At 48.3% G+C, this 23,425-nt stretch overlaps 1 protein-coding gene across 2 annotated transcripts in view; it reads left to right on the forward strand.

Annotated features, from left to right (window-relative positions):
• Nucleotides 1-23,425, forward strand: part of PCSK2 (proprotein convertase subtilisin/kexin type 2) — a gene marked incomplete at both ends in the record, with an annotated part of 223,952 nt that overhangs the window by 182,250 nt on the left and 18,277 nt on the right. For both annotated transcript variants that reach the window (XM_082645679.1, XM_082645680.1), the window contains 2 exons: nt 1,649-1,737; nt 12,706-12,881. In XM_082645679.1, the coding sequence (XP_082501805.1) occupies nt 1,649-1,737; nt 12,706-12,881 (265 nt within the window). The remainder of the gene's footprint in view (nt 1-1,648; nt 1,738-12,705; nt 12,882-23,425) is intronic.

Below are 23,425 nucleotides of genomic sequence, written 5' to 3' on the forward strand. Positions count from 1 at the left end.
CGACCACAGGGCTGGCCTCTGCAGTCACGACGAGGTCTCCTCAGACACCACATACAGATTTCATTCTTGTTCCAAAGGGAATTTTGAGTCCATGAGATGTGTAGCCTTCATGGAGGCAGGATTCACTTTTGTTCATATAGAGAAAGAAAATATGTGTGTATATTTTCAGTCCTCCGATGTGATTTTTTAAGGGCGGGTGTGAGTTTGCTTGCCCTAAGAGAATGTGGCAAAGAGTCTACACTGCAGAAATCAGGACTTCTTGGGCTACACAGCCAATAAATCCCCTTCCCCACATCCCTTCCTGCACCTGCCATGTGAATAGTGAGGGGGAAGCCAGCCCTCACCACCATCCCTCTGCAGGCCAAGCTGACACTTTTGCAGCCGACTTCGTATTTAGCTGCTTCATGGGCCATTAGGATGGACTTTCAGGTTGGGGCTGGCTGTTTCCAGTGATGTGTACATTGGACCACTCCTCCTCTTGAATGCTGTTTGGGGTTAAAACACGGCATTCTGATTGACTTCAAGCTTATGCAGGGTTCAGTTCCCTGTTGCCGTTTAACAAACAGCCCCGAAACCTAGTGGCTTAAAAGAGAACATCTACTAGCTCACAATCCTGCAACTTAGGTGGGCACCTGTCTCTCTCCATGTGCTGCTGACGGGGTAACCTGGCTGGGTCTGGGGGAGGGAGGCCTCCAGGGGCCTCACCTGAGGCGTTGGAACAACGGGGGCTGCCCGGCTGCACTCCCCGCGTGGCCTCAGCTGTAGCCCAAGCTCCTCTGTACGGACCCTGGCCCAGAGCATAGAGGGCATCCTCCCGCTGCCTCCCATGGGTCCAAGCCAGCCACCAGGCCGGCCCAGTTCAAGGGGAGAGCTGTTTGGATTCCTTTGGTGTAACGGAAAAGGGAGCAAAAGGGGAAAAGTTAATGAAATTCCAGTGTCTATTGCGGAGAACATTCTAGAACATAAGCCCTGAGAAGGCCTTGCTCAGAGTTGTAAGGCTGGCAAACTTCAGAAAGATTATCTAATAGATGCCTGGGATTCTTAATCTGGTCGGCCTCAAAGTTTCTGTGGACCCCTCGAAATTGAATGCAAACAGTTGCCAGTGTGCGTGTATTTAGTTCCAGAGGAAGGTGGGGGATTTGTAGCATTCAGTATGTCCTAAAGGAGGCTATAATCCAAAAAGGTAAATAACCTTCATCCCACAACTGGCAGGCAGCATTCATTACCTGCCTGTGGACAGAACCAGCCTTGAAAATAAACACCAGCCCACAATTCTAGCGCTTCAAAAAAAAAAAAAAAAAAAAAATCAGCTGTTTCGACCAGCACCAACCTGTCTTAGATTGTGTCTCCTTTTCACAGAAAGCCTATAACTGTTTTCCGCAGTAAGACACTTCGAATTTTAAAGTAAAGATCACCTCTCAAGGTTGAAAATGTTCTGAGAAGACTCTTCATGGTAGAAACAAACCAAGGTCAGGAAGAGTAGCTGGGAATTGGAAGGGGTCGAAAGGAGAGACACAGATGGAAAATCCGGGGGCCTGGGCTGGCTCCGGGTTAACTGAACCATTGAAAAGAACCATAGATAGAATTTAAGGGATCTTCTCCTAGTCGTTTGACCCTGTATCTGACTTGTCTTTACTGTTCTCTGCAGCCATGGGACCCGATGCGCCGGGGAAGTTTCTGCAGTCGCCAACAACAACATCTGCGGAGTCGGAGTGGCCTACGGCTCCAAGGTCGCAGGTAGGCTGTCCCTGCCAAAGAATCCCAGGAGGCATCACACTCAGGTCTCGGGCCTGGCCACGGCGCAGCAAAGATTACCAGTGGAGCAGGAGAGTGGGGACTGGTACACTTAGCAAGAGTGAAAAACATTTTTTTAACTTAACCTATATGGCAAGATCAATAAACTTAAAATTTTTTTAAGGTGCACAGATCATGAGCACACAGGTCAATGAAGTTTCACAAACTGACCACATCCATGTAACCATCAAGAAACAAAACACGACCAGCACCCCAAAGCCCTCCTTGTGTTCCCTCCCAGTTACTGCCCATACACACAAGAATAGTCACGACCCTGATTTCTAACAGCAAATGTCAGTTATTCCCAGTTTTTAAACTTTATATAAATGGAATTGTACTGTCTGTACTCTTTGTGTGTCAGTATCCATAACATCTTTTTTTTTTTATTATTGAAGTAGAGTTGATTTACAATGTTGTGTTAGTTTCTGGTGTACAGCAAAGTGATTCAGTTATACATATGTGTGTGTGTGTGTGTGTGTGTGTGTGTGTATAGATATTCCTTTTCATATTCTTTTCCATTACGGTTTATCACAGGATATTGAATAGAGTTCCCTGTGCTGTACAGTAGGACCTTGTTGTTTATCTATTCTATAGATACTAGTTTGCATCTGCTAATCCCAAACTCCCAATCCAACACTCCCTCACCTGCCCTCCCCCTTGGCAACCACAAGTCTGTTCTCTATGTCTGTGAGTCTGTTTCCATTTCTTAGATAAGTTCATTTGTGTCATATTTTAGATTCCACATATAAGTGATATCATATGGTATTTGTCTTTCTCTTTCTGACTTACCTCACTTAGTATAATACTCTCCAGGTCCATCCATGTTACTGCAAATGGCATTATTTCATTCTTTTCATGGTTGAGTAGTATTCCATTGTATATATGTACCACATCTTCTTTATCCATTCATCTGTTGATGGACATTTAGGTTGTTTCCATGTCTTGGCTATTGTGAATAGTGCTGCTATGAACGTAGGGGTGCATATGTCTTTTCAAATTATAGTTTTGTCTGGATATGTGCCCAGGAGTGGGATTTCTGGTTCATATGGCAACTCTATTTTTAGTTTTCTGAGGAACCTCCATACTGTTTCCATGATGGCTGCACCAATTTACATTCCCACCAACAGTTAAGAGGGTTCCCTATCTTTTCGAATTATAGTTTTGTCCAAGTAACCATAGCATTTTAATAGGAATCAAATAAAGACAGTAGAATATAAGGAGGTGTGTACAGATTATTGTAAATATACTCAGAACTCTTCCAAATGTTTTTGGTGGGGTTTTTTGTATGTTTGTTTGTTTGCACAATGCATCTCATCTTGAAGGGAAAATATTCTACCTAGAACCTTTTTATTAAGTTCCACGGGAAAGACATTTAACAAATTCCTCTTTATGGGCCTTTAGAAAGAAGGGTGGCTGGTCACCAGAAATTTAGAAACCAACACCTCCCCCAGCCAAAAAAAAAAAATAGAGAGAGACAGAAAGGGAGAGAGAAAATGAGAGAAAGGGGTTCATAAGCTTTCAACAATATGCTGGAGAATGGAGTGGCTCCTGGCTCATTCCAAGTTTTGCGTCAAATTTGGTTCTTAATTTATTCACGCTGAGTCATCCAACCTTGCTTTTCTTTTTTTTACAACTGTCTTGATATTTTTTTCCTGGTGATTTAATGGAACCATAAACATACTTTGTGCTGACACTTGCATTTCCAGGGACCTAAATAAAGCAAGAGCAACCTATACAAACCCACCATTAACCTCTTTCAACACTGTCTGCTAAGAGGTTTGCCTGAGCTGGGTGCTGAATTCCTCAAACGAATACATCCAGAGGGTTCTGAAATGTAACTGGGGCGGCTTTGCCCCTTGGTTTTCATCTCTCTGTATTCTGTGTGCCTCCAAAATGCTGGCATCAGAATATCAGAAGCCATTATGAGCTCAGGGGAAAGAATATCACCTGGTTAATATTTTACAAGCCAGGCTCACACTCCGGGTGCTATCTGAGTGGGGGGGTTCCCTGTTCGCAGCGCAGAGTGGAGGCAACTGAAAATGTCAAACGTGGATTTCTCATTCACAATGACGGTCTTCAAAAGAGTTTTGAAGTTTCTGCATGCCCAAAGTAACTGGATTTTTGAACAAGGGATCCTTAGAACAACTGCCTGCAACAGTGAAGAGTTGGGATTAGCTCATGGCAACTGGAGGTCCACTGGGGTCTTTTTCTCCATCTGCTTCTTTTTTTTTTTAAATTTTTTCTCTTTATGCTTTTTTTTTTTTTTTAGATGTTAGGGGTAGGAGTTTATTAATTTATTTTATTTATTTTTGCTGTGTTGGGTCTTCGTTTCTGTGCGAGGGCTTTCTCTAGTTGTGGCAAGCGGGGGCCACTCTTCATCGCGGTGCGCGGGCCTCTCACTATCGTGGCCTCTCTTGTTGCAGAGCACAGGCTCCAGACGCACAGGCTCAGTAGTCGTGGCTCACAGGCCTAGTTGCTCCGTGGCATGTGGGATCCTCCCAGACCAGGGCTTGAACCCGTGTCCCCTGCATTAGCAGGCAGATTCTCAACCACTGCGCCACCAGGGAAACCCTGCTTCTTCTTTTTCTCTCTTGTAATTTGCACTCTGAAAACATCTAAGCTGCTTATCAAATGTACCTGATTCTCCTGCTCTCTTTGTTTGAATTCCCTAAAGGCAAACCTAAAGCAAGGATCTGGGTGCAAGGAGTTTCTTTGGGAGGTGACCCTGGGAAGCCAGTGAGGGAGAGAGAGGGAAAGACGGTGGGACGAGGGACCAACAGAGGGTGTGTAGATGAGCTGGGGCTCCCTAACTGGGGCTCTGGGGGGCTCTTGCCCCCCTAGAGGAGGAGGCTGGGAGTTTATCCACCAATTCCCATCCCTCATCGGTGGGTGGGGTCTGGTGGGGGGCGGGACCTCAGCCTCCAGCACCTGGCCTGTCCAGCCTGCAGCCCCACCCGCAAGGCAGAGGACACGCCCCAGGCAAGCCCCTCGTTCGGGTGGGCAGATCCAGGCAGAGTGTGACAGCCTCTGACTCGCCCCTGATGCCAAAGGCGAGCGGATGCAGCCCGGTACCCGAAAGACACGACCCGACCCGGGTCCGTGAACCCCGATAGCTCACAGGTCTCAAGGCAAGGCTCTGAGGATCCAGGAGCCGAGCCCAGAGCCGGGGGTGGGGGTGGGGGTGGGGGGGGGGGTGGGGGGGAGGCTGGCCCAGCCCCACAGAGGCTCTGAGCAAAGGGGCCGCCTTCTTGCGCTCCCTTAACCCCAGCTTGCTTCCTCTGTAGCCACTCTTACGGGGCCTAAGCGCTCAGGGGCAGGAAGGTCCAGTCCCCACCCTGTGCCCAGCAGGACATCCAGTGACTCAGGGCTCCCCAAGGGGAGCGAAAGGAATTCTTCCTGAGAAAGCCCTGGAGAGGTACTCAGGAATCGCAACAGAAGCAGAATTCTACCTTACAGATTTGAGGGGAACATTTTGTTCATTCTGGCTGGCAATTTCAAAAGTTGGCTGATTTTCCTCATTCTACTAATAAATGGGCCGTACTCTCCGGAGAATCTTTCCTTTCCCGAGCTTTCTGAGCTGGGGAGGTCTGGAGCGCCATCTGGTGGCCGACCCATATCACTGCTCGTCTCGAGGTGTTCAGTCACAGGGTAGGGAGGCGATGTCCAACTGCCCCCTGGATCCCGGGTCTCTTGTCTTCAAAAAAAGGCTAAAGTTAAGGTGCTGCAGAATCTCAGTCCAGAAAAAGAAAGGAAAGTGGAGACGAGATGATAAAATGAGTCCTCTGAAGGGAAACAAGGAAAAAAATCATTGAGCATCTCTTCATCGGCCCGTGAGCCTTTTGGGTTTCTCTTCTACTCATACACTTTCTCATTTTTCCATGGAGGTTCCTGTCTTTTTCCTGTTAATTTGCACACGTTCTTGGTATGTCCCACATATTAGCCCCTGATCAGTTTTAATCAGCACAAGGATCTTCTCCCAAACTTTCACATGAGGCCATTAGTCTACCTGGATTCCACCTCTGTATGTCATGCCAGCTGGGGATCAAGTTTTATTTTTCTCCAAATAGTGAGTAAACATCCCCAATACCATCTATTTAATAATCCATCCCATCCCTTTGATTTGTGGTGCCACCTTCATTGTATATTAAGTTCCCATACACATGTGGTTAGTCTCTGTGTAAATATAATTTAGAGGAAACTTCTTAGCAACTGTGAGTCAGGAAGTAGCCACGCTCCTTCCTCTACTGGGCCTTTGTATGTGCTCTTCCTCTGCCCAGAATACCTGCCCCCTACGGCCCACCTGGCCACCACCTCTTCATCCTGCAGCAAGCGGGTCCCCACGGCATCCTCCAACATCATTGCCCAGGCCAGTCCCCATCCACAGATAAAGATGCTGAATCTTCTCTTCCCAGCACTAATACTGTCAGTTATCACAAATTCTTGTGCCTGGTTCTTTGATCAGTATCATTCTCCGCAGGCAGACAACAGTGTCCACAAAGACAGGAGCCATGTCTGTTGTCTCTCACCTTCGCACCCACAGCAGGGTCTGGCACACAGAGGATGATCAAACCCTATTTGCTGAGTGGCAGAAAGCAAGGAAGGAATAAAGAGAAGGAAGCATCGGTGGATAAACCCATGATAATCAGTAGAGATTAATCACTGAATAAAAGAATCGGTGGATGAATGGAGTTAAGGGATTAAGGGCATAAAGATCTAAGGACCCAAAGCTGATGGAATTTCTACAAGGTATCTCCCCTTCTACCAGCACCGTCTCAGCTTTGCTACTTTATCCCAATCAAATTAGTTCCAAGGAGACCTGGGCCTTCTCATCACCCACTTCCCCTCCCCAGCAAGGGCACACTGGGAATGTCCACCAGCAGTGAAGACAGGCAGAGGACCCCTTTGCATCAACAGCCTAGGCCACTCCAGGCCAACGAGCATCATGGCCATCCATCCACTGTGTGTCATCTGGATGCTGGAAATAGAGCGTGTGAATTCCCAGCAGCTCATCTTTTCCATTTACCCATCAGAATCTCAAAATCTTGGGCCCCAAAGAGGGTCTAAAGTTCCCTGAGCCTGAACACCCACTGACACTTGCATGATGATAACAACAATAAGAGTAGCAATAATAATAATAACATATGGTCTCTTCCAATGTGTCTGGCACGATGCAAAACCTTTTACTCACTTAACCCTCTTTACAGCCTTATCATACATTATTATATATTTTATAAAGAGAACATATTTATTATATATTACTATCCCTCTTTTACAGAGAATGAACGAAACTGAACATGGGGCCACACAGCTAGTAAATTGTAAAACAGTTTAGCACCCAGCGCAGCCTGGGTCCCTGCACTAAAACACTTGAAGAGCTTCTCTCTCTCTCTTTTTTTTTTAAATTAATTAATTTATTTATTTTTGGTTGCGTTGGGTCTTCGTTGCTGTGTGTGGGCTTTCTCTAGTTGCAGTGAGCGGGGGCTACTCTTTGTTATAGCTTCTCACTGCGGTGGCTTCTCTTGTTGCGGAGCACGGGCTCTGGGCACGCAGGCTTCAGTAGCTGTGGCACGCAGGCTCAGTAGTCGTGGCGTACGGGTTTAGTTGCTCTGCGGCACGTGGGATCTTCCCGGACCAGGGCTTGAAACTGTGTCCCCTGCACTGGCAGGCAGATTTTTAACCACTGTGCCACCAGGGAAGTCCCGAACAGCTTCTCTTTTCCTGCTCTCCTGATGTAGCCTGGACCCAGCCTGGAACTGCACGCCTCCAGTGACGGGAAACTCACTCCCTCACAACAAAGTCTGTTCTGCCTTTGGACATGGGTAACTCTAGAAACTTCTTCCTTAAGATGAGCTCTCTCTTTGACTTCTGCTGCCTGTTTCCATGAGCACAGCCGTTACCACTTCCTCTAGGTAACACATGGCAAGGAGAGAGGAAAATTCCAATTAGTCTGGCTCCCAAAGAGTAAATGCTCTGTACCACGCAGACCGGTACATCTGGGCTGTCCCAAAGTCTTGGTGCTGACTCAAAGCTTTAATAACTTCAAATTTATTTGAAGTTATAATAAATAAATAAATATAATAAATAAATAAATAAACATAATATATTTATTTATTTATTTTTGGTGCTTTGGGTCTTCACTGCTGTGCGCAGGCTTTCTCCAGTTGCGGCAAGCGGGGTTACTCTTCATTGCGGTGTGCGGGCTTCTCACCGTGGTGCCCTCTCTCATTGCGGAGCATAGACTCTAGGCTTGCGGGCCTCATTAGTTGTGGCACGCAGGCTCAGCAGTTGCGGCACACAGGCCCAGTTGCTCCGTGGCATGTGGGATCTTCCTGGACCAGGGCTCGAACCGGTGTCCCCTGCATTGGCAGGCAGATTCCTAACCACTGCACCACCAGGGAAGCCAATATAAATAATGAACCCTTCAAATGATGTTTCTTGCAAGTTTGTCAGACTTATACCTCTGAGAGTATGAAAAAGGCTCGAAATGCATCACGCCTTTTGGGAGATGCTGTCTCTTGCCTTCAGTCCCTTCCAGGACTCAGGAGTTGCAGCTGGGTGCCCACCATGTGCCGGTCCTGCTGGGGGGCGGGGATGCAGCAGTGAGCCAGAAGACAAGACACCTGCCCTCACACAGCTTCGAGTCTAAAGGGAGACCCAGACAAGGAGCAAACAAGCACGACAATATCAGATCATGATTGCTGGATGCCGGGGCACAGCAAGTGACCCGAGGGCAGATTCTACAGCATCACACCTGGGCTTCTGTAGAGCCCCTCAGAGCAGCCCCAGGCTGGGGCCAGGCCAGGTGGCATTGGCCTTACCTGCCTTCCTCTGAAGGCAGAGCAGATAGACTTATGCATCTGCTAACGAGTGCTCCTTTGAGCAAAGATTCTAAAAAGTTTGAAAACCACACTGTAGACTGTTATCAAAGTACCCTGAAATTTCTCTACCAGCGATGAATTGCTTCCACATATTTGGCCAATAAAACTCCTAATAGTCCAGTGAGTTTGTACATATTTTATCTGAGTTTTTAAATAAAGCAGTAAAAATCGCTTGTTGGCACAATGATTAACTTGTTTCCAGATCCTTAAGACCTAGACCAGCATGCATCGGCTCCTTAGCCTGCAGATGAATATTAGTGAACACAAAAGTGGCGATTATCGACACTGAGGTGTGGGGACAGACGTAGCACTTCCTGGTGTCCGTACAAGCTCACCTTTTGTAACAGGAGGAGAGGCAGAGGATTTAGCTCAAACCCCTGGGCTGTGCAGCCCCTAGAGCCCAGGGCTGCAAGCAAGCCGTGCAGCAGGCGTGAGGCTCAGGTTCTAAAAGGCAGGAGGGACTCACAGATTCACTGCTGGTCATGAATGCGGTGCTCAGGCTGGCGGGAGGGCAGGGGACAGAAATGGCTTGATGTGCAGGCTGTCCTGCCATCACCTCCCCGCAGCCAGCACAGCATTGTGCAAACGTGAGGATGCTGAGTCCTGGCTCCCTGGGCTTCCCGCTCTCCTTCTGCCTCTCACTCTCACTCTCACTCTCTTGCCTTCCCCATCTTTCTCCCTCTCTCTCCCCCTCCCCAACCCCCTAGACCATCCAGGGACAGAGTCCCTCCCTAAAAACCCTTGGGTCACCCTGAGCCTGGGTCTTGGCCGCTCATGGGGCAGTTGCCTGCAAAAATTAATACTGTATCTCATTCAATTCATGCATGCCTCATTCCCTCCGAGCTTAATGGGATTCAAAGAATGCTGGGGGTCTGGCCCCTGAATGTGAATGAGAGCCCTGCTCCCAGCCCGTGGCCTCCCTAGATGCTGAACAGTCAGAAGATTAATACACAACAGCTCTGATGTTCTGGGGGGCACAAAGGGAGCCAGGGCGGGATGAAGAGGGAGAGAGGCAGAGAGACAGGACCTGCAAAAGAGAGAGGGCAAAGGACCCCAGCTGGTGACAAAATGCAAAGTCGCCACTGTTTGGCACGTGGGATAGTCCGGGTGCACTTTGGCCAGAGTTGAACTTCTCCCTCTTTCCAATGGAGGCAGGCTATTCAGTGCTGGTCATCTGGGCACTGGATGAGTTCAAGACCATCTGAGTTTCCTCCTTGTAGACAAGTGAATACCAGCCTCTCTGCGACATTTCCAGTCCACAAATTGGACACGACGTGTGAGAAGAAGCTGTGCTCTTCAGTTTATTCTGTAAGCTGTTGGCCACCTTTGTTAAACAGACTTTTTAAATGAGCAAAATATAGGTGGGCCAAAAGTGAAATGTGGAGTTTTAGATTTCCTATCCCTAATGAAATGAACCATAAAACTTAGCTTCTGGAAAGTTGAAACCAAAGACTATGCTTATGCTGTAGGAGCTTTCTCCAGGAGAAAGGATATTAACTAATAATTAGACTCGTTGGCAAAAACGGTGACCTGATTTTTGAGTAGAGGATGGAAAGTCTGGACCTGTTATCCCTGCTATAGGGAGAAAATCAACTACATTAGGTAATAATATCATGCATGTATTCACCAAATATTTATCAAGCTTAAGATAAATTCCAAGTGCCATGCTGACGCCCAGGGACATAGAAGTACACAGAATGGACATGTGCCCTGGACACAAAGACCTTGCTGTCCGGTGGTAAATGAAACACACAAATAAACAATTGTAAGAGAAGGCTGACAGTGCAGTGCTAACAGAGGACCTGCACAGCTGGACCCAGAAAGACTTCAGGGGAAAGGCCTACTGAGCTCATAGGTTAGACAGGAGGAGGGTGAGCACTGGGGAACACTGCAGTGCAAGCGCAAGGGAGGGGCCATGAGATGTGGGAGGAGGAAAGAGAACCTTAAGAGAAAAGATAATTTTCTGTCAATTTCATGGGCCCTGTAAGAGCCTGAATCTTCCTTCTTTATATTTTTTTCTGGAAAAATGTTTATCTCAGAATTAACAAAACATGCATGTAAAAGCATTAACTTTATACCCCCAGTGTCCCAATTACCTAAACAGTCATTCTCATGTCAGGTTGCACTTCAAAACCACCTTAGACCAATACCTGCTTAGGCCCTGTGCAAATATTCAGAAACTCCAGGGACCGGGGAGAAGCGGCCCAGGCACAGTATTTAGGAAATGCTCTCCAAATGACCCTATAATTATGAACTGCTTTGAGATATACAAGCCTAGGGCTTCCCTGGTGGCGCAGTGGTTGAGAGTCTGCCTGCCGATGCAGGGGACACGGGTTCGTGCCCCGGTCCGGGAAGATCCCACATGCTGCGGAGCGGCTGGGCCCGTGAGCCATGGCCACTGAGCCTGCGTGTCCGGAGCCTGTGCTCCGCAACGAGAGAGGCTACAACAGTGAGAGACCCGCGTACCGCAAAAAAAAAAAAAAAAAAAAAAAAAAAAAAAAGATATACAAGCCTATTACCTGCAACTAGAAAAGGAAAATCAAGATGCGAAGGCAGTCCTATAACTTTATTCAACAATCAGCAGTTAGTTCTCATCCACATGAACTGTGTGTAGATTTTGGGCCTTTTTTTTTTTTTTTTTTTAATTTATTTTTGGCTGCGTTGGGTCTTCGTTGCTGGGCACAGGCTTTCTCCTGTTGTGGTGAGCGGGGGCTACTCTTCGTTGCAGTGTGTGGGCCTCTCACTGCGGTGGCTTCTCTTGTTGTGGAGCCCAGGCTCTGGGCGCGCAGGCTTCAGTAGTTGTGGTGCGTGGGCTTAGTTGCTCCGTGGCATGTGGGATCTTCCCGGACCACGGCTTGAACCCGTGTCCCCTGCATTGGCAGGCGGATTCTTAACCACTGCGCCACCAGGGAAGTCCCTGTCTGTAGATTTTTGAAAGTGGTGACAGGTACATAGGTAACCAATGTATATGAATCTTCCTTCTTTAAGTTGGTGTGCACACCACATTAGGTGATGCTTGTGTAGTAAGGCCCTTTGACCACCGGGGACAAGTAAGAAGGGTCAGAAGCCAGGCTCTATGTACAGACCAGCCCTTCCTTTCAAAACTCCCGTGGACGGAAACACTTAGGTCAGCTTCAGCAGCACTCTAGGTCCCTTGCTACGAAATAGCGTATCAAGCAGAGAACAATCTTGGCCCCAAACAGCAATGTTTAGAGGGTAATGATGAAGGAACAAATGCCCTTCCCATTGGCTGCTGCTGAGTGAACCCTGGACAGGCTTTTTCTAGACAGCCCAAGGGTGACGTGAACCATGGGTGCCACAGGCCTGGGCTCCTCCTAAATCCCTGTACACACAGTCACACAAGCAGAGAAAAGTTCCCAGCGAGAAGTCACTCCTACAAGGCATCACAGAAGCACACACTTTACAAAGGTGGCCTAGGGGAGAAGGAGGAGGGGGTGTATCCTGCACCCCACTGCAAATATATTTTAGAATGATCCCTTCAACATTTCTGTTTCCCCTGCCAAAGCCCCTTCCCAGCTACGATGCAACTGAGAGTTCCTTCCCTGCCCCTCCCCCTTGCACTGTCCTGCCCCTGCCCCCTGCCCTCTAGAATTGTTCCTTAAATATCTAAGAGCAATCGCCTCCCCACACTGTCATGCCCAGTAGCTTTATTTCTCTTCTGAAACGTGTCCCCCATCAACCCCCCAGTCCCTGGAAGCCAAGCTTCCCCTCAGAAACAGACCACATTAGGAATTCTAGCAACTTTTGCGAGGGGGATAAAATTGTCTTCAAGTAGTTGCATAAGGAAAGGAGTGGGTGGGGTCCAAAGGGATGGAGTGGATCGGTCAGTGCACCTGCCCTATCCTCTGATCACACACACAGCGTGAGGCTGGATTCAGGATCGCCCGGCTGAGCCCAGGGCACCAGGAAGGCAGACCTCCAGCCACACCCAGGACCCCAGCCCCCTACCCCACCTTGCCTCCTGTGAACCGGGGACCGGCACCCAGCGCTCCCCGGCCCTCACTGCCCACAGGGATCCGGATGCTGGACCAGCCCTTCATGACGGACATTATCGAGGCCTCCTCCATCAGCCACATGCCTCAGCTGATAGACATTTACAGCGCCAGTTGGGGCCCCACAGACAACGGGAAGACGGTGGACGGGCCCCGGGAGCTCACACTCCAGGCGATGGCGGACGGCGTGAACAAGGTAAGGTCGTTCCGGCGCCAGGAGGCCCTGGGCCACTCCCGGGGAGGAGGGGTACGGGGTGTGGGTGGGGGAGGGGGAGGGGTGAGGAGTGGGGGAGGGGCGGAGCGCTGGTGCCGATTGAGCGCAGCGAGGGTCAGGGCGGCGGCGGAGGAGGGACTGTTACCCTGTGCCTTAGCTCAGGTCCTTCGAGAAATGGACCCCAAGGTCCAGACTTATTGGAGGGGGCGCCTGTGAAGGACAAAGGCGAGGGGGCGGGGGCCCTTCGGAGGGCGACGCTATCCTGGCTCCTGCGAAGGGAGGGGGGAAGGAGGGTCCCACAGGGAGCTGCATTAGCACCCCACCGTGCAGGCGTGGCTGGGAGCAGCCCTGGGAGCGGGGTATCCGCGCAAACCGGGTGTCTTCAGAGCACAGCACGGGAGCTGCGTCCAGATGTTCCCGCGGGGGAGTCAGCGCGCGTTTTCGTGGCTGCCCATCCCTGGGATTAGTCCGGCAATGCACAGAGCCAAGGAGCAGGGACCAAAGCAGCACCTCAAAGGGAGGCGGCCGGGAGCCGCGGGTCACTGTGTGGGGGAGCGGCCCGTGGGCAGCGGCAGGAGGTGGCCTCTGCGATCCCAGGGCAGAGTCCCCCTACAAACCACAGCCAGGCCAGAGTCTCCCTGGGTTCAGGTCCCAGGTCCACTGTTCAGGGTCTGAGGGTCTATCCGCAGTGACCTGACCTCACTGCGCCTCCGTTTTCCTGCCTGTAAAATGGTAATAACGGTGCATTTCTCCTGGGGTCGCCGTGAGGTGTGAGATAGACATGCAAGTGCTGGCCCTGGGAGGCCCCACAAATGGCTGGTGTTTGCCTGGGTCGTTAGGGACTCTTAACGAGCCTCCCCAAAACTTTGAGTCGTAACGCACAGTGTTTCACTAGGTTTGTGGGCTCTGTGGTCCAAGAACTCAGATGGGAACGGTGGGGATGGCCTGTCCCTGCTCCACAATTGCTGGGCCTCAGCTGGAAGGCTGGGGACTTGAATCACCAGGCTGGTGTGTGTTTGCAGCCCCTGCGAGGGGCTGAATTACTGGCCATTGGTGCCACGGCACCGTCTCCTCGGGGCCCTTAGTCACTTTGTCTTAGTCTTTTCCCAGGATTGGACTTTCCATCAGGTTGATGCGATGCCCTGTCCCTGCCCTCAGCCCGTCTGAGACAGACACAAAGATCCCTGACATTGTAATGGCACAGTGCAGTTTACGGGGGTGGGGGGGTGTCACCAATGGGATGGCGGGGGAGGGGCAGGAGGTAGTGCCGCTGCCCCATTTCGACCCTTAGGAGTTTACAGGGTGAGACTTCTGACATACAGACAGCTATTTCCTTATTGCATTGTTCACGGTGTGGCTGGAGAGAGACGACTGCACATCCAGGCCCGGCACCAGGTGACAGTGACAGCGCATCACCCAGGGGAACACCTGGCAGATGCCCCCCTTCCCCATCAGACATGGATTTTCACTGAGAAGCATTTTTTGACACCTGAGGCCAAAAGAGAGTCAGAGAGTAAGTGACATCTGGCCTCTGTCAGAGTTGACAGTGCAGATGGGCTCAGTGCAGTACATCCCCAGGCGAGTCCTGTCACTCTCCACGAGCGTCTGAACGGCTCCATCACATTTCAAGGCAGGGTACTTCTCTCTTTCCATCTGTAGCGTCCCCTGCTGCAACTAAAAAGGCTCTTTCAAGTATGATTGTTCTGCAAAGCATGCCAAGTACGCCAAAACTTAAGAGAATAATTTGTTATGACTTATCTTCAGCTGACAGCATGTAAATATTTTACAAAGTGGAGTATGGTGAAAAATACAGTTTCTCATTTGACTTTCCCCCAAGCTGTAGGAAAGATTCTTTCCTTATTTCAAGGTGAAATTTTTTTGGACAGTGTTATAGAATTGTGTGAACAATAGGGTATTATACATGAGCAAAAAAGACTTCCTCTCAGTTATTTCAGTTGACTGGTCAGGTCTAAAGGAAAATGTACCCCTGAAAGGTGATCTCCACCTAAACAAAGGAGTCAGATGATTACCTGTTACACTAAGAAATTCTTATGCTTGTCTTTGAATTTTAGCATCTTGCAGATAGGTTTTGTTTGACTAACACTGTAATGATAAAAGGGAAGAGGAAGAGGAAACAGAGGATAAGAGAACTTTCCAGGGATGTACCATCTGCCACAGACCCCACCACTCCCAATTGGATGACATCTGCTTCTCATATAAACATCACCTACCTGGCTCCTTAGGGATTTGAGTTTGCATCTCCTAAATTTTCTCAATAAATACTTAACAGAGACAGCAAGCAGCTGTCATGAAGGAAGAGAAGAAGGAAACCTTTTCCCCATTTGTTTATTTCAATTTTTTCCTCTTTATAGTCTACGTGTTGAAGTTACAGTTAAGACATCCTTCACATTACATATGGGAGTAGATAACAGACAGAGACCCCTGAATTATGATATATCCTGGAATTGACTTCTTAGTTCAGGATCCTGCAGAAGCAGACCCTGAGGTGAGGGTTGAGTTCAGGTAGTTGATTTGGGAGGGAAAGGGAGTGAGTGGGGAGGTATAACAGGGAAGAAAGGGGCTATTAAAGGATTTGTTACCAAGTCAGCTACTACCGTCAACTGGAGCTTAATCCCACGGGGAAACTGGGAAACCACGCAGAACACACACTGAAGTTATCCCAGCCGGCGGCACGGGAGCTGGCGGAAAAGTCAGTGGTTCAGGTTGTTCCCAAGGGCCGTAAATGTCCCAGCACTTTCAGCCGGGAGGGAGGTGTGCAGGGCAGCCTTCAGCCTCTGGGGAGAAATCCCTTACACGAAGAGACACCTGTGCTGACATCTGGAAACCCCCAGCGCACAAGAAGCCACAAGCTCGAAGGAATACGGGTGACACCCACTACCATCTACCACAATCTCCAGAGTGCAATTTGGGCAAAGCCTAATCTGAACTTGGAGTCATCTCTCTCTGGGTAATAAAGGACCAATACGGCGATGTGTTTGCTGGTCAGAAAAGGACGTAGCCCTTACAGAGAGACGGATGGAGAACAAAGCCCAGCTGGTACGGGATACGGCATCTTACATCACTCGACAACCAGAAGAGGAATTCAGAGACCACTAGAGGGTCTTGAGAGTGATGACTGATGCATGAACTTCTTTCCACATCTTAAGGAAATGCACCCAGGGCAGCTCTGGCACATCTTTGGCTGGCTCTGATGACTACACCCCAAGCTCTTATTAATCACACCTCAGGGTTGCTACCCGAGGGAACATCTTAGGAATAGTTAAAGACAAGGGAGCAGAAAATCCTCTGAGGCACGGATGAGACAGAGTATTGATAGTTTAGTTCCTGGGCGGGGCTGGGAGGGTGCAAAGGGCTCAAACACAGATCCCAGATCTTGGAGCTGGAATATATCGTACTAGGGGTCACTTGCAAGACTGACTCAAAAGCCACCATCCAGGAAGGGGGCGGGGGTGGGGGAGGCTGCCCAAGGAGACAGTGATTAATCAGGACGGGCGAGGAGGAGCCTGGTGCCCTGCTGAAATTTAACCAGAGCTGTGGGCCTGACACAGTGGCACAAGTGCCGGGGCCTCTGGCGGCAACGATGCTTCCTGCCAAGAAGCCCTCAGGACTCCTCCAGGAGCCCTGATTGATGCTCTGAAACCAAACGAAGGTTCCCAACTGCACAGGGGACGCTGCTGCTTGGAATCTGCGGTTCGGCCTCTGAGATGCCTTTCGCAGTTACAGTCCCTCCTTTCATTTCTGAGAAGGAGAAACGGGAGGAAAAGCTGGTGGGTTTCTGGTGACCCTTCCTAAGAGCTGGCCAGCCCCAGGTGGGGTGGCCAGGCGTCCTGGTTGCTCGGGACTTTCCCGGGTTTTGCGCTGAGAGCCTCACTTCCCAGGAACTACCCATCCCGGGCCAACCGAGGCAGTTGTCACTCACCTTTAAGCCTTCTTGATGGTGGTGACCCATCTGCGCCCAGGGAGAAACCCAGCCACCAGGTTAAGGGACTGATGTGGATGTAAGCCTTTAACAACCCCTGTGACATCAGAAAGGTTCATCACGGCGTGTTTGGATCCTGCTAGAAAGAGACAGGATGGCACAGGAGCCTTACCTCCAAGGTGGATACACGGCAGGACAAGTCAGGGGCAACTGCAGGTGTGGTGAAACACGGGCTCCAGTGAAGGATTTAAGCAGAGGCTACGTAGTGCCACCATCTGTTCAGCTTTCTTGGGGATGTGACACCCCACCCACTCCTGCTGAACTCCGTGGAACCCACGGGGGTGCGAGGCAGACGCTGCAGTCCCCTGGCCCGGGGGCGGCTTCCTGCGGGTCACCGGCCACCTCTCCCTGCGCCTCTGCCTGAGGACCTGCCGGCCCCACGGGAGGTGCTCCCAGGCCCAGGGCGCGCAGCCTGGACTGTGGGGCGGCCGACGCGCGCTGTCCTGGGGGCAGGTTCTCGGGGGTCTCCAGAGGCTGGGGGGAGGCTCCTCATCAGCTCACACTTGGTTGGCCCTTCTCCCTGCCCCTCACCCCTATCCCCATCTCATGTTCACTTGTGCCTCCTGAGATCGACCCCCAAGTCCTGGTCTCAGCATCTGCTTTTGAAGGGGCATAAATTGGGACCAACCCCATCTCCCTGTAGGCGTGACCTGCTGGTCACCCTTCTCTGAGAGTGAGCCCCCGCTCCCAGGAGGGGTCCACTCATCTGTCACTCTTGTTTAAGGCTCTGTGTGACTTCACCACTACCCCCAACATTCCAAGTACAGAAAAGAAGGGAATAAAGAATGAGAACATAAAACAGCTACACAGAAATATAACGCAATCGCTGATACTGTGCCAGAGAGGGACTTTCTACCGTAAAAGAGGAAATATTTACCCCCCCAAAAAAGAGTAATAAATATTACTCATAAAACCTTTCCAAATTTCTACAACTCTGGTCATTGTTAAAGCTGATCCATGGATACAGGGAGATTCATTATACTATTCACTCTACTGTTTGTGACGCTTAACGTTTTTCAAATTAAAAGGTTTTTATTCACACTAAAAAAAAAAAAGCAAAAAGCAATTCAGTAGGTGGTTAAGTTGTCAAGAGTCAGAATATACATTTAGAGAAAAGTGAAAACAGCAACTGTTCTAATATTATACAAATGGCTACTTATGGCTTGGGATAAAATTTTCAGGGGCTATATTATATTCCCTGAATATATATATTTCAGGGACTATATTAAAAAGAGAGAGCTTTTTTTTAATGCTGTATCATTTTTTTTGTTTGTTTGTTTGTTTTTTTTGCGGTACGCGGGCCTCTCACTGCTGTGGCCTCTCCCATTGCGGAGCACAAGCTCCGGATGCGCAGGCTCAGCGGCCATGGCTCACGGGCCTAGCCGCTCTGCGGCATGTGGGATCTTCCCGGACCGGGGCACGAACCCGCGTCCCCTGCATCGGCAGGCAGACTCTCAACCACTGAGCCACCAGGGAAGCCCTGTATCTTTTTTTAATGTTATATCTATATAAACTAAATGGAACCAAACATGATGAACTTTATCAGTCAGGAGAGGCTACATTATGCTGCAGTAACCAGCAGCCCCCAAAGCTCAGGGGCTTGAAAGCACAAAGGTTTATTTCTCAATTAGCTGCTCAGCCATCATGGTCAGTAGAAGGCTCTGCTCACCACAGTCTCCTGGGGATCAGAGCCGACACCTGGAACATTGGTACTCACTGTGCAGAGAGAAAAAAAGAGCTCTGCACAGCTGGCACTGACCGGTAAATGGTTCAGCCGAGGAATGATACCATGTATCTGTCACTCCCACTCACAACTCACTGATTAAAACAGCTTACAAGACCCCACCCAAGCACAAGGGGGCATTATCATGGGCCTAGACAGTGGGCAGCTAGGAATATTTGACAATCAGCACCAACAACCACTACAATGGGCCCAGAAAAACTGCTGGGTGACCAGTGATCTTGTGAGGACAAAAACACAAATGTCAAATGTGTTTGTGAATAGGTTGAATAAAATTGTTCCATGAACTGTGAGTACAGAAAAGCAGTGCTTGTAAATCAATACATAGTTTTATATGGTATTTAAATATATATTTGTAAAAAATAACAGACATAAGTAATAAAGTGGAAATTTTTCTGCAAGTCAAAATACAAAAGAAAAAAGTGGGTAAATATATATATGCAATATAGATGACAAAAACTTGGTTAAGGTCTTTAATATAGAAAGAGTTCTAACAAGTCAATAAAAAGGATATCATGAAAGAAAAAATAGGTACAGGACATTATCTTTGGGGGCTTGGTGCTTTACTAAGGTATTCATAAAGCAAGAATACTAATGAGCAGTAAAGGTATAAAAAGATAAGCTCAACTGATAGTGGAAAATATATATATAACTCAAAACAATGAGGTACCAGTTTTGTCCACCAAGCTGGAAAAACTATTTTTTTAATGATTCTAAATCTTGACCCAGATGGGCTGGATGTGGAGTTCTTGTGCACTGCTGGTGAAAATATAAATTATTAATAAGCCGTATAAAGAGCAATAATATGGCACTATGGATCAAGAATCTTCATTCATTCCTTTTCACCCAAAATTCCCTATTTTAAAAACTCTGCTTGAAGAAATAAACAGAAATACAAAGACATATATAAAATAATCATTTCAGCACTTTAAAACCTAGAAACAGCCTTCCACATATGTCTAAGAAAAAGTAAATAAATTATGAAATTGCTATTTAAGAAGACTAATAAAAACTTATAACGTAGAGTAATATTTAATTATGTGAGGAAATGTTAATAATGTAATGGTAAGTGAGAAATACATTGTAAGCAGGGACACAAAGGTGGATGTACTTTATGATCCCAATTTCATTCTTAAACCTGTTCTTATACTTTGCATTTATATATATAACTGGGAGGAATACACAAAATATCACCAGTGATCTTCTGTTCATGGGCGATCACATAGGATTTTTATTTTCTTCTTCATGCTCTAGATTCCAGTTCTTCCACAATGAATATGGTTTTCATTATAAAAACACAATGACTTTTTTAAAGTATGTCAATGTTGTATTAAGATGTCAAGGTGACTGGAAAATAAAAATGAGTGTAATTGAGTGCTTAGGAAATACAAACTTTATCAGGCTGGCCTCACCAGTTTCTGCAGGCAGATACCACCACTGGGCCAGGGCCTGGGGAGGGAGGTCCGGGTCACTAGGCACTGGGGAGGATGAAGGGACCGACTCACTTTAGCCTCAAGTCTCTCAAAGTGGGATCTTCACCTCCTGGGACAGGTGATGTGCCGAGGGTACACAGAGCCACCGCACCAGCCTCAAGCTGGAACTTTACTATAGCCAATGGTAAGCAATTTGTGCCATTATTTTATATTATAAGCAAAATATAAAATTGGCAAGAACTTTTAAGAAATGTGAGTCTGTGAAAGGCTGCTTTAGGCTATGCTTTTAAAATCGGCAAGTTCCAACTCACTGCCCTTTGCCAATAGGTTAGAGCAAAGACTCAGCCTCAGCACTGTTGACACTTGGGCCAGATAATTCTTAGTTGGTAGCTGGTGGGGACAGGAGGCAGAGGGCTGCCCTATGCATTATGAAACTTTAGTAGCATCCCTGGCCTCCACCCACTGGATGCTAATAATACATACACCACACACATCTACCCAGTAGATGCTGGATGTGACACCAAAAATGTCTCCCCCAGGGCACAAAATCACCCCTGGTTGACAACATCGGTGGTTGAATACCACCAATAGTGCCTTGGCGAAAAATACTCTCTTTGTGAAAACTTTTGAGAGACGTTAATCCTGCTATACTCCAGAAGACTAATACAAAGACAGAATTCAAAGTGGAATTGCACCACATATTTAATTTCATTTAAATGCACTAAAAAAAAAAAAAAAAACAAAAAGCAGGAGTGGCAGGAGAGGCAGAGAAGGCAATTCCATCTTCAACCGGAATAACATGGAGGGCAAGTGTGCCCACCAATCTCCACTGAGCATGCGTTACAGAGTAAGGGCGGGAGACCCCCAGCAGGAAGCCCACGCCTGCGCAGTGCAGGCTCTGGACCATCTACCCTCTCATCTCTGGGTGACCCTTCCACACCCCGTTTGGCGTTTTGCTCTTCTTTACCACTTGCTCCCTGGATAAAATTCCCTCTGTTGAACTGCCCAGCGTGGCAGTATCTCAATCAATGCAGTGTATCTGTCGGGATCAAGTTAAATTTGTAAGTTAACTTGGGGAAAACTGACATCTCTGTGATGCTGCCTTTCTATCCAAGAACATGACAGTGTTGATGTGTCTTTCCACCTGTGTCCCTCCACAGAATTTCAAAGTCCTATTTTTTTTTTATTTTAGTTTGTTGAATTTCTTCCTAAGTATTTTATCCTTCGTGTGGCTGGTATGAATTGTGCTGCTGCATAGGATTGCTGTGAGGATGCAGTGAGTTACTGTGTAAAGTGCTCAGAGCAGTCCCTGGCACACAGTAAGTGCTGCAGAAGTGCTTGCTGCGATTATCAGCTGTCATACCCTCCAGTGGATGATTGCTTGAATGTGGGTCGCAGTTGTTCTGTCTTGGTTTCAGCCTAGCTGCTGTTCAGGTGAAGCTGGGGGGCAGAAGTGGATCTTGGGGTGTCATTTCAACAGGAAAGTGTGGCATGCTGATAACAGGCCCATCCCACAGCCAGCTCTCAGCCTCTTATAGATGCCCCTCCCCACTCATCTGCCCCCAGAACTAGGGTCTGCTCCTCAGTGGCCCATCTTCCCCAGAATCCAGGGACTATTTGGTGCTGATACCCAATCATTAGAAGCAAGAATATAATTATTACTGCCTCATGTAAACACACACACACACACACACACACACACACACACATCTTAGGAAAATGAAGTTTAATATTCCCAGCAATCAAAGTATTCTTGTGGGCAAGTCTTACATCCAAAACAAAACTAATGTTTGCTGCTTACTCTTCAGAAACACGCTGATAGTTATTCTCTGTGTATCAGTGAGCAAAGCCGCATAACAAACTTCCCCAAAACTCAGTAGTTTAAAATAACAACCATTTAAGTCTGATCATGGGTCTACAGGTCTGCTGACCTGGGGAATCCTTGGCTAATCTCAGGTGACCTCACTCATGCATCTGTGGTCAGCTGCAGGGTGAGCTACAGACTTTCTGGTCTGAGGTAGCCTCCCCTGTCTGGCAGCTGTTGGCTGTGACGGTGAACCTGACTGGACTGTCGGTCATCAACCAGCAGGCTGGTTCAGGTTGGTTCCCATGGTGCTCTGAGGGAGAGCGGAAGTGGGTAGGGCTCCTTGAAACCAATGCTTGGAACTGACACAGCACCACTTCCCACCACATCCTGTTTGCCGAAGCAAGACAGGAGGCCAGCCCTGATTCAAGCAGTGGGAAACAGACCTCTCCTCTTGATGGGCAGGGCTGCAAATCATACAGTAAGGGGGCATGAATACAGAGAAAGCCTGACAAGTTAGAGTCAATCCATCTCCCTACACCAAACTGAGAAAGCTTTTAGCACTGGTTTCCTTTTAGCGAATGTTGCTTGTCTCACTAGCAACCCACCTGTGGGCTGGTTCAGAGGAAGATTCCTCAGGTGGCAGCCTCACCCATTTACCCTGATTCATGTCTGTTTCACTTTCCGAGGGTGCCATTTCTTGACATTGAGCCCAAATCTGAGTCTGCTTGAGAGGGTGATCCCCTGCACAAGCTGTAAGGATGATACGTTTGTTTCCCTCTGTGTCCTGGTTTCTGAGAGCAGTTGCTCGTTTGGATAGAGGACAGATATACCAAGGTGCTGAAGACAGTTCTCAGCTGGTGGCTGAATCAACCTTTGTTGATGTATTGACTCAGTCAGCCACAGGCTAATTAACTCCAAGTCCTGTTAGAAGCAATCAGAATGTCACTTCTCATTGTCAGGAGGCAGAGAGACTTTGGCAGTGACCCAATTATCCTCTCTCCTCTGGCATCACCGCCCTTAAACCACTGAGTTAGGACCGGGGACCGCTGGTGGCCACGCAGGGACAGACTTTCTCTGCCATGATTTCTACTTTTGTCCTAGCCCTAGAGGGTTACCCAGAGTCCTGGCCAGGCTGGACACCTACTGCTCACCTGCCACACGACATCCCTGCCCTCCTCACCGCCCACCCAGCCTGCGAGGCAAAGCAGGGTGGCCCGGCCCTCCTGCCCCTGGGGTGAGAAGGTAGGAAGCCAGAAGGAATGGCCACTCCAGGTTGTGGAGGCAGAGAGAATTCTCCTAGAAGACAGAGAACAGGAAAAGAAAAACAGAAGCACTAAGAAAGTGGTTTAAACAGAAAAGCAATGCAAACTGTAGGTACCTACAACTAAGCTTGCTGGTTATAACTAATTAGCATATGGTATTAATCACTGTGCACATCATTATGTTTAAAATTATTATTGCTGTATGTTTTACTTGATCATATTAGACTTTCTTCTTATATTTATATATTTGGTGTTCCCTTACACAGGTACAATATATAATATT

The sequence above is a fragment of the Mesoplodon mirus genome (genome assembly GCF_964341445.2).
Source record: "Mesoplodon mirus genome assembly, chromosome: 15".
Lineage (NCBI taxonomy): Eukaryota > Metazoa > Chordata > Mammalia > Artiodactyla > Ziphiidae > Mesoplodon > Mesoplodon mirus.